This window comes from Leucoraja erinacea, chromosome 3, assembly GCF_028641065.1.
Source record: "Leucoraja erinacea ecotype New England chromosome 3, Leri_hhj_1, whole genome shotgun sequence".
Lineage (NCBI taxonomy): Eukaryota > Metazoa > Chordata > Chondrichthyes > Rajiformes > Rajidae > Leucoraja > Leucoraja erinaceus.
In genome coordinates, this window is record NC_073379.1 from 38,611,164 (window position 1) to 38,627,766 (window position 16,603).

At 44.2% G+C, this 16,603-nt stretch overlaps 1 protein-coding gene across 1 annotated transcript in view; it reads left to right on the plus strand.

Annotated features, from left to right (window-relative positions):
* Positions 1 to 16,603, plus strand: part of svep1 (sushi, von Willebrand factor type A, EGF and pentraxin domain containing 1) — a 161,374-nt gene that overhangs the window by 121,661 nt on the left and 23,110 nt on the right. Inside the window, exons 38-40 of the mRNA XM_055630810.1 lie at positions 5,115 to 7,261; positions 11,470 to 11,698; positions 13,049 to 13,204. Coding sequence (XP_055486785.1) covers positions 5,115 to 7,261; positions 11,470 to 11,698; positions 13,049 to 13,204 — 2,532 coding nt within the window. The remainder of the gene's footprint in view (positions 1 to 5,114; positions 7,262 to 11,469; positions 11,699 to 13,048; positions 13,205 to 16,603) is intronic.

Sequence of the window (16,603 nt, forward strand, 5' to 3'; positions counted from 1 at the left end):
TTGAATCTTTCTGTGGATTGGGGTTTTATCTGTTGCAGCCAGAAAATCTGTCTTTTTAAACTATCCATGTCCTTATCCGAGTTCTTCCATAATTTTGGAGGATTTGCCCCAATAACTTATAGGTTGGAGGCCAGTGACTAGTGGGATGCCACGGGGATCCGTGTTGGGTCCACTGTTGTTTGTCATGTTCATCAATGATCTGGATGATGGTGTGGTAAATTGGATTAGTAAGTATGCAGATGATACTCAGATAGGTGGGGTTGTGGATAATGAAGTAGATTTTCAAAGTCTACAGAGAGATTTATGCCAGTTGGAAGAGTGGGCTGAAAGATGGCAAATGGAGTTAATGCTGATAAGTGTGAGGTGCTACATCTTGGCAGGACAAATCAAAATAGGACGTACATGGTAAATGGTAGGGAATTGAAGAATGCAGGTGAACAGAGGGATCTGGGAATAACTGTGCACGGTTCCCTGAAAGTGGAATCTAATGTAGATAGGGTGGTAAAGAAAGCTTTTGGTGTGCTGGCCTTTATAAATCAGAGCATAGAGTATAGAAGTTGGGATGTAATGTTAAAATTGTACAAGGCATTAGTGAGGCCAATTCTGGAGTATGGTGTACAATTTTGGTCGCCTAATTATAGGAAGGATGTCAACAAAATAGAGATAGTACAGAGGAGATTTACTAGATTTTCAGCAACTAAGTTACAGAGAAAGGTTGAACAAGTTAGGGCTTTATTCTTTGGAGCGCAGAAAGTTAAGGGGGGACTTGATAGAGGTCTTTAAAATGATGAGAGGGATAGACAGATTTGACATGGATAAGCTTTTCCCACTGAGAGTAGGGAAGATTCAAACAAGGGGACATGACTTGAGAATTAAGGGACAGAAGTTTAGGGGTAACATGAGGGGGAACTTCTTTACTCAGAGAATGGTGGCTGTGTGGAATGAGCTTCCAGTGAAGGTGGTGGAGGCAGGTTCGTTTTTATCATTTAAAAATAAATTGGATAGTTATATGGACGGGTAAGGAATGGAGGGTTTTGGTCTGAGCGCAGGTATATGGGACTAGGGGAGAATATGTGTTCGGCACGGACTAGAATGGTCGAGATGGCCTGTTTCCGTGCTGTAATTGTTATATGGTTGTATGGTTATATGTTGCTCGATCTCTTGTGTGTTCCCACCATTTTCTGTTTCCAATTTCCAGCATTTGTTGTATTTCTGTGCAGGTGAAAATATTCAAAAGACTGATCTTTTAACATTAGATCTCAGAAGCTATGTAGACCCTGACCTTATTAGGACTTGGCTGGGACTCTTCCTGGGAATGCCAGGTATAGAGGCTTTACCTGGAGAGGAGAGAGGTGGTGAATGCTCACTCAGCCTGAGAATCACCTCTACTGCAGATCAGGTTGTCCTATCGAGCATGCTTGACTCGGGACAGATTTTTAGATACTTAAACATTAGATATGAGGTAAACTTATATCAACTGTTATTGCATGCATTAAAATATGGAAGTTTAAAGGTTGTTTTTTTAGTATTTGCTGAGATGTTTACATTTTCAGTTTGTGAGGAAGTCTAGAAGAAAAAAATGTAAATGTAAATACAAAACAAGACCATTCAGATAAGAAGTTAACAAACACTTCAACACACAAATTGGTAGAAGTGGGGAGAAAAGCATTGGATGCCATCTTGATCAATCATCTTAAATCTGTAGAAGCAGTGGGTCTTTGTCATCTCGTGTATTCAGAGAGAGAATAGAAATGTGTCCACACATACATTCATGTAATATCTGCTCTTTAACATATGTCTCAATCCGAAATGTCACCTATCCATTTCCAAGTCATACGGTCATAAATATAGAAACATAGAAAATAGGTGCAGGAATAGGCCATTCGGCCCTTCGAGCCTGCACCGCCATTCAATATGATCATGGCTGATCATCCAACCCAGTATCTTGTACCTGCCTTCTCTCCATACCCCCTGATCCCTTTAGCCACAAGGGCCACATCTAACTCCCTCTTAAATATAGCCAATGAACTGGCCTCAACTACCTTCTGTGGCAGAGAATTCCACAGATTCACCACTCTCTGTGTAAAAAATGATTTTCTCATCTCGGTCTCAAGACTTTCCCCTTATCCTTAAACTGTGACCCCTAAAAGACTTCCCCCTTTACCCCCTAAGAAACTGTGATCCCCCCCCAATCTTAAATTACCATTCTATAACAATTACAGCACGGAAACACTTCCCCCTACATCATGCCGGGAATAACCCTTCCTGCATAACCCTCCATTCCCAGTTCAACCCCTTAAGAATTTTGAACCTGCCTCCACCACTTTTCTATCATTCCAGACCCGCCACCACTCTCTGCTCCCCTCAATCTCCTAACTTCTGTCCCTTGCGAGTACAAGCCGAGTGTATCAACTCATCCCTTTCATTTTTAAAGACCTCTATCAGTCCTAACCTTCTGCGCCAGAGAATAAAGACCCCTTAGGAATCATTAGTTGGCGAAAACCTTCTCTGTACTCCCTCTATAATGGGCAACCAAAATGTCCTTACTCAGATTTGGAGACAATTTTAACATTACAACTGTATGCAATGATTTATAAAGGTGTACCAAAAGTCTCACCACCCTATCTATAGATTCCCTGTCAAGGAACTATGCAGTACCCAATCCCTCTCAACTGCTCTTATCCTACCATTTAACGTCCTATTTTGATTTGCTATGAATGCTGTAGACTTTGGAAAACATGCCATTCGCTTTCTTCACTGCCTGCTGGCACCTGCTTCATCCAGATCATTGATGTACATGACAAACAACAAAGGACCCAACACAGATCCCTGAGGCACCCCACTAGTCACCTGCCTTTCCACCACCCTCTGGCTTCTCCCATTCAGCCACTGATCCATCTTGGTGTGAGGAACCTTGTCAAAGGCCTTACCATGACAACATCCACTGCTTTACCCTCGGTCTCGATTGTCAAACATACCTTCCAGGCACTTTTCCTACTGTTCCTAATCAGACCCTGTTTATCTAGATGCTTATATGTATTAATTATAAATTCTAGCGAGTACAAGCCGAGTCTCCAATCTTTCTTCATATGAAAGTCCTGCCATCCCAGGAATCAGTCTGGCGAACCTTCTCTGTGCAAGAATGTCCTTCCTCATTTTGGAGACCAAAACTGTACGCAATACTCCAGGTGTGGTCTCACCAAGACCCTGTACAACTGTAGTAGAACCTCCCTGCTCTTATACTCTAATCCATGCTATGACTGCAACTGCCATGCTTTTTGCACTGCCTGCTCACCCATACCTACCAATATACCATACGCATCTCCCCTTGCAGCCTCAGATAATAGTCTAGCACCAAAGTAGATAACCTCACTCATCTGCCATGCAGCTAGCCTCCACTCCTCCCCCCACTGTCTTTGTGTCATCCGCAATCTTAGAGATGATGTTAAATTCAATTCCCTCATCCACATCATTAATATATATTGTAAATAGCTGGGCTCCCCGCACTGAGCCTTGCGGTACCCCACTAGTCACTGCCTGCCATTGTGAAAAGGACCCGTTTACTCCAACTCTTTGCTTCCTGTCTGCCAGTCAGTTCTCTATTCACATCAATACTGAACCCCCAATACCGTGTGCTAGGTGCTAAGTGTTAGGATTTGAATTAGGCCATCGAGTCATGGCTGATCTGTCTCTCCCTCCTAACCCCATTCGCCTGCCCTCTCCCCACAACCTCTGACACCTGTACTAATCAAGTTTTCTGGGGATGCTGCCTTACCGACTGAGTTGCTCCAGCATTTTGTGTTCTTTAATGTAATAGGTATGCATGTCCATCTTAGCTTTTGAAATTGTTACCAAACTTCAACACACAAGTGACCAGCTTATGTTTGCTTGCACAGCAGTACAAATTTCTATCCCTCATAGAATCAGGTACAGGTCAGAGAGGAACCTCTTGCCATTCCTATGTTTGCTTTCTCTGCCTTTCAACAAGTTGTCTTTATATAGTGCTTAGGAACTCTCAGATATCACTTACAGTGTTTAAAACTAACATCGCTATCAAAATGTAAGAAATGCAGCAAGTCAAATGTTGCAGCTACCAACTCCAGCTAACAGCAAATACAAATGGTAAAACAGTTTACGGGTCTTAACCTTATCCTCAGTAGTAATGGATTTTGAAGTCTTAATGACATTGCTCATATTTGAAACTAACTTTACACAGCTATAAAGAGTACAATGTAGCGAAATATATCTCAATCGTACAATGTAACATGGCCAAAACAGTGACTGATTATCAGTACAGGTAGTACCTTTCCAGTGTGAATTAAGAAATATGTAAAAGACAATAATATCTATGCAAAACATGAAATGCTGGAGGAAATCAACAGTCAGGCAGAATCCGTGGAGGAAATGGTTTCCCTTCCTCAGACTTCAGCCAAGTTCTAAGCGAAGAAGGTTATTTGGTCTCAGGAAAAGCAACAAGATTTTTGTAAATTATGAAAAATAATTCATTAAAATCCATCATATAGAAAGGTCCTCATACACTTAACAATAGCTTAATTGATAGTCAAAGACACTGATGAAAAAAAATGTGTTCTGCTTATATTTTAGAATGGTTCAAACCATTTTGCAGACAATGTTAACCTTTGCTGCATTGTCAGCATTATAATATAAATCTTTCTGCAGACAATTTGTGCTGCGCAAGTTCCTAAAAATAGCAATGAAATAACGTTATTTCCCATGAGATTGAGAGATGAATATTGCAGAGGACATTAGGCAACTCTCTCAGTGTTTTATTTTAATATAAAATAAAAAATAAATGTAAAATATAAAAGCCTTTGGATTTTTTTCAATATCACCAGCCAGTGCTGGCCAGCTCCTGCTCAATGTTTGGTCCAAAGCTGCTACTCCTGACAATAAAGTGGTGTCAAATTATCACACGGAGCCTTGATTCTTGTGCTCATGCCTGAAGACAGGTTGTGGGTTCAAGTCAGGTCGCAACCTTCTAACTTAATGGCATTAAGAGCCACGATATGAGGGTCATTCGCTGACCCAGGACTGATGCTGTAAGTGATAACTGAGTAGATAATAAACCTTTTGCTCCTTTTCTTGAATTGCAGGTTAAGAATGGCACGCTGTTTCAGAGCAAAGTCAGGTATCATTGTCGCAATGGCTATCGATTGGTGGGGAGTCCCATTCGTACCTGCCAAGGCAATCGAAACTGGCACAGCGTATCGTACCCTTCCTGCATCGGCGTGGTCTGCGGGCCGCCTCCAGCTGTGAAACACGGACACTTCGTGGGCTCCGGGTTCATCCTCGATGCGCGGGTCGAGCTCCAATGCGAGGAAGGGTATGTGGTGTCTGGAAAAGCAACGATTGCCTGTCGGGAGGACGGCCTGTGGGATGCAAGCCAACGTCCTCATTGCATTCCGCTGCAGTGCCCCGAGCCATCGTTGTTGGGACGGGACAGCAATCTGCTCATCCACCAGACCGACACGGGTGGAGTCGTCCTGCTGGAGTGTGCTGAGGGCCACGTCCTGGAAGGAGCGTCCAGCCTCAAGTGTCTGGAGTCGCAGCAGTGGAACGACTCCTTCCCTGTTTGCCAGCCCATTATCTGCGGCAAGCCTCCGGAACTTCAGTATGGTGACGCCTTGTTTTCTGACCTTCACTTTGGCAGCACTGTCAACTACACCTGCACCGGTGGGTTTGTATTGCAGGGGCAGCCGCTACTGACCTGCCGAGCCGACAAAACTTGGGGGGACGCCATGCCGGAGTGCGTGCCGATCGAGTGCGCTCAGCCGGATTTGATCGGGAACGGAATCGTGGACATCCAGGGGCTGACATATCTCAGCCACGCCGTGTACACTTGTAAGCCCGGCTTCCGTCTCAGAGGCAACGCTACCGTCACCTGCGGTGAGAACGGCGAATGGCTGGGAGGACGGCCCGTCTGCCGGCCAGTAGAATGCCCACCTCCCCGGGAAATAAAGAATGGAAGAGCCAACTTTGAGAAGTTGTACTACCGGGAAGCCGTGACATATGGGTGCAATACAGGCTTTAAGCTGGAAGGCCAGGAAAGGCTGACTTGTTTGGAGACAGGCGAGTGGGACACAGAGGCACCCGTCTGCAAGCTTTTCAGATGTGAACCACCTCAGCTTATAGAGAACGGCTTTGTCGAGGGCTCTGACTACAGCTACGGTGCTCTCGTTTTCTACAGCTGCTTCCCTGGCTTCCATTTGGTTGGCAATCCCACGCACATCTGTGAGGAATCCGCCTGGTCCTCAATGCCCCCACATTGTGCACCTGTAGATTGTGGGCTGCCTCCCCACATAGATTTCGGAGGGTACATGGTCACCCGGAATCAGGATGGAGATGTTCATGGCGGATCTGTAAACCACGCGGGTCCAAGTGACAATGGGCATGGCTCTGACATCGCAACTAATCTCCTCCCGTCAGACCCCGATCCAAAGAAAAGTGTTCCCGCTTCTAGCTCTGAGCATGTCCCACCTCCTAGGTCCAGCGACAACAAGCAAATGTGGAATAATCCAAACGTAGACATTCTGCAAAGCTCCGAGTTCATGAGTGGAACAGTGATTCAGTATCACTGTTATAACAGCTACGAGCTGGTAGGATCCCAAGTCTTGGAATGCCAAGAAGATGGCACTTGGAATGGGAGTGCACCCGCCTGTCTCCTGATTGAGTGTCAGCTCCCTGTGAAACCGGAAAACGGTTATGTTAAGTTTTCCAGCAACTTGCTTGGCAGCAGGATAGAGTATGGGTGTGAACTTGGCCATGAGCTCGTTGGCTCGGCCACCAGGTACTGCAGCTTCAACAGCGAGTGGGGGGGCGATCCTCCCACCTGTCAACCGGTCTCATGTGGCCTTCCCAGCCAAATCCAAAATGCCGTCACAAGGGGTGACAACTACACTTACTCCAGCATGATAACTTATGCCTGCAAATCTGGGTTTTTACTGGTGGGGCAAATGGAAAGGACTTGTCAGGGCAATGGGAAATGGAGCGGAGAAGTACCACATGATGAGGCACCTCAATGCACCCCAATCAACTGTGGTCCTCCAGAAGATATCTCCCATGCATTGATTCGTGGGTCTAGCTTCAGCTTTGGGGACTCCGTGAAGTACGTATGTTTTCTTGGATATGGACTGATAGGCACTTCAGTCAGACATTGTCTACAGAATGGGTCATGGAGCGGCAGTGTTCCAAAATGTGAACTGTGCAAATGTACACAACCGGACATCCAATCAATCATATTGTGTCCGTTATTTTGACTAGTACTGATCCAAGGTTAATGAGCCAATGGTTGCTTTTGAACATAAAGTGCTGGAGTAATTTGGTGGGTCAGGCAGCAAGTCTGGAGGATATGGATAGACCATGTATCAGGTCAGGACTCTTCTTCAGACACATTGTGGAAGAAAGCAGAAGAGAGGAGGGGCAGGACCAAGTGTGGCAGGTAAACAGTAAACACATGCGAGAGGGGAGGATAGGCAGATGGTTAGATAGAAGCCAGAGATTTAAAAAATGGTGTGGGACAAAACGTTTGAAGCGAATTGTGAAGCCAGAGGAAGGAATGCCCGCGGGGAAGGGGGAGGGGGGATGGTGGGTGATGGAAGGGGAGAAATAGGTGCGAGTCCAGGTGGGGCACAGGGATCGGTTTAAGGAAGGGGAGGTGTGGGGGTGAAAGGGGAGGGGGGTGTTGTTAGAGGTTACCTAAAATTGGATCGGAAATTGAAGCGGAAAGCTTCATCACCTTTAAAAAGTCTTTGACATCCAAGATTACTGTTTCTAAAGACAGAATGTGTGAATAAGCTTGAAACCTCAGAAGGAATAGCATAGATCTTCACTCATAATTTTGCAAAGATCATTTCCATGCACCTCAGCAAATGAAAATCCCAAAAACTGCACACACACAGAAAACCTGAACTAAGAATAGAAAGTGCTGAAAATGTTCAGCAGTCGTCAAGAGTGTTTTATTGTCATGTGTCCCAGATAGAACAATGAAATTCTTACTTGCAGTAGCACAGCAGAATATGTAAACATAGTACACTGTAAACAATATATATATATACACACACACACACACACATATACATACTGTATATATACACACACACACATACTCAAAAAAACAAACAATAGTAGTGCAATAATAATAATTAATAATGATATTCTATTGAAAGTCAGAGCTTATTTGAGGTTGTAGTGTTGCACAACATGTGTGGTATGGTGTGGCAGTCTGGCAATATGTGTGGAAAGAGAAGCAATTAATTCTTTGGATCAAAGACTCGTCGTCGCATCTCTTAGTCCTGGTGAAGGATTTTCCATCTGAAACGTTAAATGGTTCTCTTTTCACAAATGCTGCCTGATCTGCTATGTTTGCCGGCAATTCTATTTTTATTTCTACAAGTGAATCAGTCCAAGTTTGCCTATGACAGTACTGAAACAACATTCAGGTGCCGGTTGATAAGTGGCAAGTAACATTTGTGCTACACAGCTAAACACAGCTAAATTTGGCCAATTGTTTTTTTTTGTGCAGTAACGATACAGGACTTTAACAAGAAACATTGGCCTTTATGAGTGAGTACAGGTGTAGATTTACCAGAATGATTCCTGGACGCCGAGGTTAAGTCGGGAGAGCTTCCATAGGCTAAATGTTTAAGAAAGAACAGCAGATGCTGGAAAAATCGAAGGTAGACAAAAATGCTGGAGAAACTCAGCGGGTGAGGCAGCATCTACGGAGCAAGGGAATAGGTGACGTTTCGGGTCGAGACCCTTCTTCAGACAGATGTGGAGGTGGGGGGGCGGGAAGAAGAAAGGAAGATGCGGAGACAGTAGGCTTAGACAGTGGCCACCTCCAACGGGATCCCATCTTCCCATCTCCCACATCTTCCCATCTCCTCCACTTTCGGCTTTCCGCAGAGATTGCTCCCTCCATAACTCCCTGGTCAATTCATCCCTTCCCACCCAAACCACCACTTCCCCTGGTACTTTCCCTTGCAACCGCAGGCAATGCTACACTTGTCGCTTTACCTCCCCCCTTGACTCCATCCAAGGACTCAAGCAGTCTTTCCAGGTGAGGCAGAGGTTCACCTGCATCTCCTCCAACCTCACTGATTGCATCCATTGTTCTCAGTATCAGCTGCTCTACATTGGTGAGACCAAGCGCAGGCTTGGCGATCGCTTCGCCCAAAACCTCCGCTCAGTTCGTGATAACCAACCTGATCTCCCAGTGGCCCAGCACTTCAACTCACCTTCCCATTCCGAATCCGACCTTTCTGTCCTGGGTCTCCTCCATGGCCAGAGTCATTCCCACCGCAAATTGGCGGAGCAGCACTTCATATTTCGCTTGGATAGTTTACACCCCAGCGGTATGAACATTGACTTCTCCAATTTCAGGTAGTCCTTGCTTTCTCCCTCCTTCCCCTCCTCTTCCCAGCTCTCCCACAGCCTACTGTCTCTGCGTCTTCCTTTCTTCCCCCCCCCCCCCTCCCCCCCCCCCCACTTCCACATCTGTCTGAAGAAGGGTCTCACCCCGAAACGTCACCCATTCCTTCGCTCCATAGATGCTGCCTCACCTACTGAGTTTCTACAGCATTTTTGTCTACCTTCCATAAACTAAATGTGTGTTAATCTGAAATTTGGAAGATTACGGGATGATTTTTGTAGATTGATGATGCATGTGAACCAATCACTCATAAGCCAGCATCACTAACTCCACCACATTATAACACTTATACTAACACTGGTTTCCGGCACGGCCAGTCTGAGCAGCTAGGATGTACTGACAATCTATCGTCCTTAACGCTGTTAAGTTTCAGTGTTGATTAAAGATGTATTTAAATCATAGGTACACAAAAAGCTGGAGAAACGCAGTGGGTGCAGCAGCATCTATGGAGCGAAGGAAATGGGCAACGTTTCGGGCCGAACCCCTTCTTCTGGCCTATTTAAATCATACACTGTCTTTGGTGCTTGTTTACAATTTTGATTAAACTTTTCAACTGATTTGGAGACCAATAATATAAATAGATAACAAATATAAATATAAATAAAAATAGAAACTTGTTCTGCTGCTAAGCATCTGGGATAGTAGTCCAAAAACTAGAAGGTGTACACAAAATGCTGGAGTAACACAGCGGGACAGGCAGCATCTCTGTACAGAAGGAATGGGGGACGTTTTGGGTCGAGACCCTTCTTCATCTGATCAAAAACTAACTAGATATAGGAGGAGAGTTAAGAAGCAATTCTGCATTCAGTACACAATGCATATTTGGAATGTTCTTCTGCCAGCAGCAGTTTAGTGATATAGCTTGGAAACAGGCCAGACGAGTTCCATCGCCAACCATTGATTGCCTGTTCACACTAGTTCTATGTTATCCCACTTTTGCCTCCACTCTACACATTTTGGAAAATTTACAGAGGCCAATTAAACTACAAACCTGCCCTGGAGGAAACCCATGGGCCTCGGGGTGAATGTGCCAAACTCAATGCAGACAAATCCCGAACATGAGTGTGATGTTGTGAGCTGCACCATATTATTTTAAACATCGATAGATTTTTGTGAAGGGAAATGAGAACAATGTGAGTACGTGGAATTAGATCACAGATCTCATTAAATACGATGCAATGATGGCCTGAAGGGCACCTTTCTCATCCAATTGGTTGAGGCAGAATTCCTCATAACATGGAAGAAGTACCTGGAATTGTATTTGAAATGCTTTGATCTGCAAACTTACAGATCAAGTGCTGGAAGGTTTGATTAGGTAGAGTAACTCTTTCTCGCCTGGTCCATATCGGTATTGGTTTATTGTTGTCATTTGCACCAAGATGCAGTGAAAAGTTTGATGTGCATGGCTATCCAGCCAAATTATTACCATACATTAATACCTTTAAACCATGCACAAGTACATAAGGCAATGCAAAAAGAGAAAGGAAACCAGAGGGAAGGATATCGTGTAACAGAGGGGCTGCAATGAGGTAGGTTGCGAGATCAGCACTACTTTGTTACTTTGTGGGAGATCCATTCAATAGCCTCATAACAGTGGGGAAGAACCTGTTCCTGAATCAGGTGCTACACGCATTAAAGCTTTTGTATCTTTTGCCTGACAGAAGAGGGGGATCAGAGAGAACAATGTGTTCATGGGCTTCTACTTCAGAAATGTCATGCATTTTCAATGACGATGTTCTAGGGCCCTATTAATGTTTATGCATAAAGCTGAGCTTAATGTTGAATCTGAAATACCTACCTCCATCAAGGCACCCTCTCTCAGTATCAGCCTAGTTTTATTTGTAATTGAGGTTTGTGCTTGAATCCATAATATTGTGACCCAGGGGCAAGCGTGCTACCCACTGAGCCTTGGCAGAGCCACACGTGTGTGAAATCATACTTGGAAATAAAATTAAGGAATCAAAACACCAACTTTGGTTTGCAAATGCTGACATGCAAAATCATGCTCTTTCCTGCAGATGTTCAGAGGGCTACGTCATGGAATCAGAGGGAGATGCACAGACATGTTTGGAAGACGGCTCCTGGTCCACTCATAGTATTGCATGCAAACGCCAGAGCTGTCCCCTGCCATTCACCAGTCAGGCAAACGTCGTCTTCTCAGGAACAGTGTTTACAGTGAATGAAAGTATTGTCATCTCCTGTGAAGAAGGATACAGACTGTCAGGAGCCAACATATCTACCTGCCAGGTAAATGTCCCGGCAGGCTTATTTTACAAACAAGAATTCTGTAGCAATGCAATCTATTTCTTCTTTATCTTTGTCTTATAAGCATGTGCATAAACAATGTTGGGCAGAATTACAACCCTGTAAAGTAATAGTGTAACACTATTGTGTAATATAATAGTGTAATGGTTGGGACAAGTTTGGAGGGATATGGACCAAACACAGACAGATGGGACTTGTGTAGCTGGGACATGTTGGCAAGTTGGGCTGAAGGGCCTGTTTCCACACGGCATCACTCTATGACTCTAGCACCTTTGTAAGGAATGCTCAAGCAGTAGTATCTATGCAGGAATTGAAGGATGTGGTAAAGTGATGTGCAAGGACAATCATGTAGGGCATGAATACTCACATGGAAGACTTGGTTCGTAGATCCTTCTTCTGGTCTTCTTCTTCGGGTCTCGACCTGAAACTTCACCCATTCCTTCTATCCAGAGATGCTGCCTATCCCGCTGAGTTACTCCAGCATTTCATGTCTATCTTCGGTGTAAACCAGCATCTGCAGTTCCTTCATACACAATGGGCCAATGTAATATGTGTTTCTTATAACTACAGCAGGAGCTCTCAATATACAGTTCAAAGATCTAATTGATGGTATACTTGTAAAGCCAGGACAAGCAACAGGAACATTACAGTCTTCACAAAGATACGTTGAGCAGTGGTCAACACCCTCTGGAATTAGCTCTTCCCACCAATCCTTTTCAACAAATCCCAGCTAGTTTCTCAGCCTCTTGCAACTGAAAAATGTTCATAAATGTTAGTGTTTTCAGCTGAAATGCAAAGGGCACTAGCTCCCACCGTAGCTCCTTAATTCAACTCTATGGTCACTATCTAGGCCAAAGTTCTGAGCAGAGCTGTGTGAAAAGATTAGATTGTGGGCCTAGTTGGAGCACTTTTTCAACCAGTCAGCCACCATCTGCCTCATGTGGAAGAGTCTGCAGTTGTTGCATCCCATGCTGGCTGACTGGCTTTTCTCAGTGCCAGAAGGCTTACCAATTCGCACATTGCTTTCAGAGATCAATATATAGCATTCCTTATGTCATTGTATAGTGGGCACTGGTTAGTTATGTGACTGGTTTGTTAAGTGACAGATTGAACCTCCCCACATTACACATAGAGAAATTAATGTAAAAGAAAAATTCTATTAAAATTATGAACATGTTTAGACCATCATAATTTATAAGAATTGTGATAAATCAAAATGTAGGCACAGTCATGTAAATCACATATATTGGGGCAAAAAGTTTATTTTTAACAATCAACTTTCATTTGGATTCTGCATTTATCACTGCATTAATCTACTTTCTGATCTTTCAGCTGAATGGGTCGTGGAATCCACCAATTTCTGATATTCTGTGTTCCCCTGTATCCTGTGAAGAACCACTTCCCCCAGTGCATGGCTCAGTTAAAGGAACAAGCTATCAATATAAAGCCAGCGCGACATATCAGTGTGACATCGGCTATGAGTTACAGGTATCATTTAGTGTTGTGATCGTATAATATGTTGTTGTTGCTCCACTTCCTAGTTTTTAGACCAATTCTTAAAGGATTATATTTTCCAATAGACAAAAAAAAATCACTTTACTCAGAAAATACTGGAAACACCTTAACAGATTAGACCATACTTGCATGCTTTTTGTTTAATTTGTATTCCTCTTTATACATCTAATTGAAACTAAAATTGAAGTACAGTCGTTAGGCATTTTGCATATGCGATGAGGCTGCAGGGTGACTTGGATAGGTTGGGTGAGTGGGCAGATGCACAGCAGATGCAGTATAATGTGGATAAATGTGAGGTTAGCCACTTTGATGGGAAGAAGAGGAAGGCAGATTATTATCTGAATGGTGTCAGATTAGGAAAAGGGGAGGTGCAATGAGACCTGGGTATGCTTGTACATCAGTCACTGAAAGTAAGCATGCAGGTACAGCAGGCAGTGAAGAAAGCTAATCTCCGACTGCAGGTGTACAGGACCCTGGTGAGACCACACCTGGAGTAATGTGTGGAATTTTGGTCTCCTAATTTGAGGAAGGACATTATTGCTATTAAGAGAGGGCAGGTCAATTCCCGGGATGGCTGGACTGACATATGAAGAAAAAATGGATCGACTGGGCTTGTATACACTGGAATTTAGTAGGATGGGATGGGATCTTATACAAACATATAAAATTCTTAAAGGATTGGACAGGCTAGATGCAGTAAAAATGTTCCTGATGTTGGGGTAGTCCAGAATCAGGCGTCACAGTTTAAGAGCAAGGGGTAGGCCACTTAGGACTGAGATGAGGATAAACCTTTTCACCCAGGGAGTTGTAAATCTGTGGAATTCTCTGCCACAGAAGGCAATGGAGGCCAATTCACTAGATGTGTTCAAGAGATAGGGCTAAAGAAATCAAGGGATATAGGGAAAAAACAGGAACGGGGTACTGATTTTAGATTATCAGACATGATCATATTGAATGGTAGTGCTGGTTCGAAGGGCCGAATGGCCTACTATTGCACCTATTTTTTTCATGTTTCTATACTGCCAAGTTATGGCTAATAGAAACATAGAAATTAGGTGCAGGAGTAGGCCATTCGGCCCTTCGAGCCTGCACCGCCATTCAATATGATCATGGCTGATCATCCAACTCAGTATCCCGTACCTGCCTTCTCTCCATACCCTCTGATCCCCTTAGCCACAAGGGCCACATCTAACTCCCACTTAAATATAGCCAATGAACTGGCCTCGACTACCCTCTGTGGCAGAGAGTTCCAGAGATTCACCACTCTCTCTGTGTGAAAAAAGTTCTTCTCATCTCGGTTTTAAAGGATTTCCCCCTTATCCTTAAGCTGTGACCCCTTGTCCTGGACTTCCCCAACATCGGGAGCAATCTTCCTGCATCTAGCCTGTCCAACCCCTTAAGAATTTTATAAGTTCCTATAAGATCTCAATCTCCTAAATTCTATAAACCAAGTCTATCCAGTCTTTCTTCATAAGACAGTCCTGACATCCCAGGAATCAGTCTGGTGAACCCTCTATGACAATAATGTCCTTCCTCAGATTTGGAGACCAAAACTGTACGCAATACTCCAGGTGTGGTCTCACCAAGACCCTGTACAACTCCAGTAGAACCTCCCTGCTCCTATACTCAAATCCTTTTGCTATGAAAGCTAACATACCATTCGCTTTCTTCACTGCCTGCTGCACCTGCATGCCTACTTTCAATGACTGGTGTACCATGACACCCAGGTCTCGCTGCATCTCCCCTTTTCCTAGTTGGCCACCATTTAGATAATAGTCTGCTTTCCTGTTTTTTGCCACCAAAATGGATAACCTCACATTTATCCACATTATACTGCATCTGCCAAACATTTGCCCACTCACCCAGCCTATCCAAGTCACCTTGCAGTCTCCTAGCATCCTCCTCACAGCTAACACTGCCCCCCAGCTTAGTGTCATCCGCAAACTTGGAGATATTGCCTTCAATTCCCTCATCCAGATCATTAATATATATTGTAAATAGCTGGGGTCCCAGCACTGAGCCTTGCGGTACCCCACTAGTCACTGCCTTCCATTGGGTGTTGTAGATTCATAAATTCTTAGTTATACTGCATGCCCCAACTCATCCCTGCTGACCAAGTTGCCTCTCTGTTTTAAATCCCAGTTGCCATCATTTGGCCCCATATCAAACCTTTCCATGTACCTGTTCAATTGTTCTATAAAAATTGTAGCTGTCACTCACCTGGCAGCTCGTTCTGCATACTCACCACCCTCATTGTGGAAAAGCTTGTCATTTTTATTCTTTCTCTAAGAAAGAAAAACACATTAATCAATAGTTTTCTTTTGGATTGAGATGTAAATCCTCTTGCAAGATTATTTCACCACTGTTTAATTGGGTGTTAGCATATATCTGTACTGACTCCCCCACTGTTGTGATGGACTCTCTGACCTGAAAGGATAAGAGAGTGATCAGGACCATCACTCTTCTATGCTGTTGCAAACCAGGTAAACCAGCATCTGCAGTTCTTTGTTTCTACTATAGTTCAATACTCTCCCTGCCACCTCCCACCTGTTTCTCTGTAGCTGTTTATCTCCTGAGAAGCAAAGCACAGAGGAGAAAATACGGGCAGACAGGTCCTCCCCAACTTATGAATGCCTGACTAATGAACAGCCCGAACATATGAGCGAGCATTTGGCAAACCATCAGGATGGATTTGTCAGCTGCTTTGGAAGTGCAGGCATCTTCTGCTGTGTGAAAACTCAATTTGTGACTGCATTTCTGATTTGTGAGAAGTTAGGTTAAAAATGGGTACCCTATCATAACATGGGAAGAACCTGCAATCTCATGAATTTGCCGTTATACTGTAATTTCAATATATATTTTTTAAATCTCAGAGTGTTTTATAGCCACACTATCATCAATAGTTGACAGCAAACCCCAAAGAGAGATGTGTGCATGGGGCATCTTGGTCGGCGTGGGCAAGTTGGGCCGAAGGGCCTGTTTCCATGCTGTATGACTCTAAGCATCCTCTCACTTTCTCCAAGTTAAAGTTGTAGCCGTGGTTCACTCGCGTGGGTCCCAACAAGACCTGCCTTTTTGATGGTTATATCAAACAGTCCTTGTCCCAGATGTACACTGCCCCTGTCCCCCAACCCTTTCTCTGCTACATCAATGACTGCCTCCTGCACCCATGCAGAATTTGTGGACTTCAATAACTTCACCACCAACTTTCACACTGCCCTCAAATTCACCGGCAATTTGTCCAGGACCAGCCACATTGAACAATAAAGCACGCCAATGCCTCTACTTCCTTAGAAGCGATCTCATTGCTGAGGACTTTAGGGGTGTCCCAACAACACCCTCACGAACCTCTGCAGGTGTGCACGAGAAAGC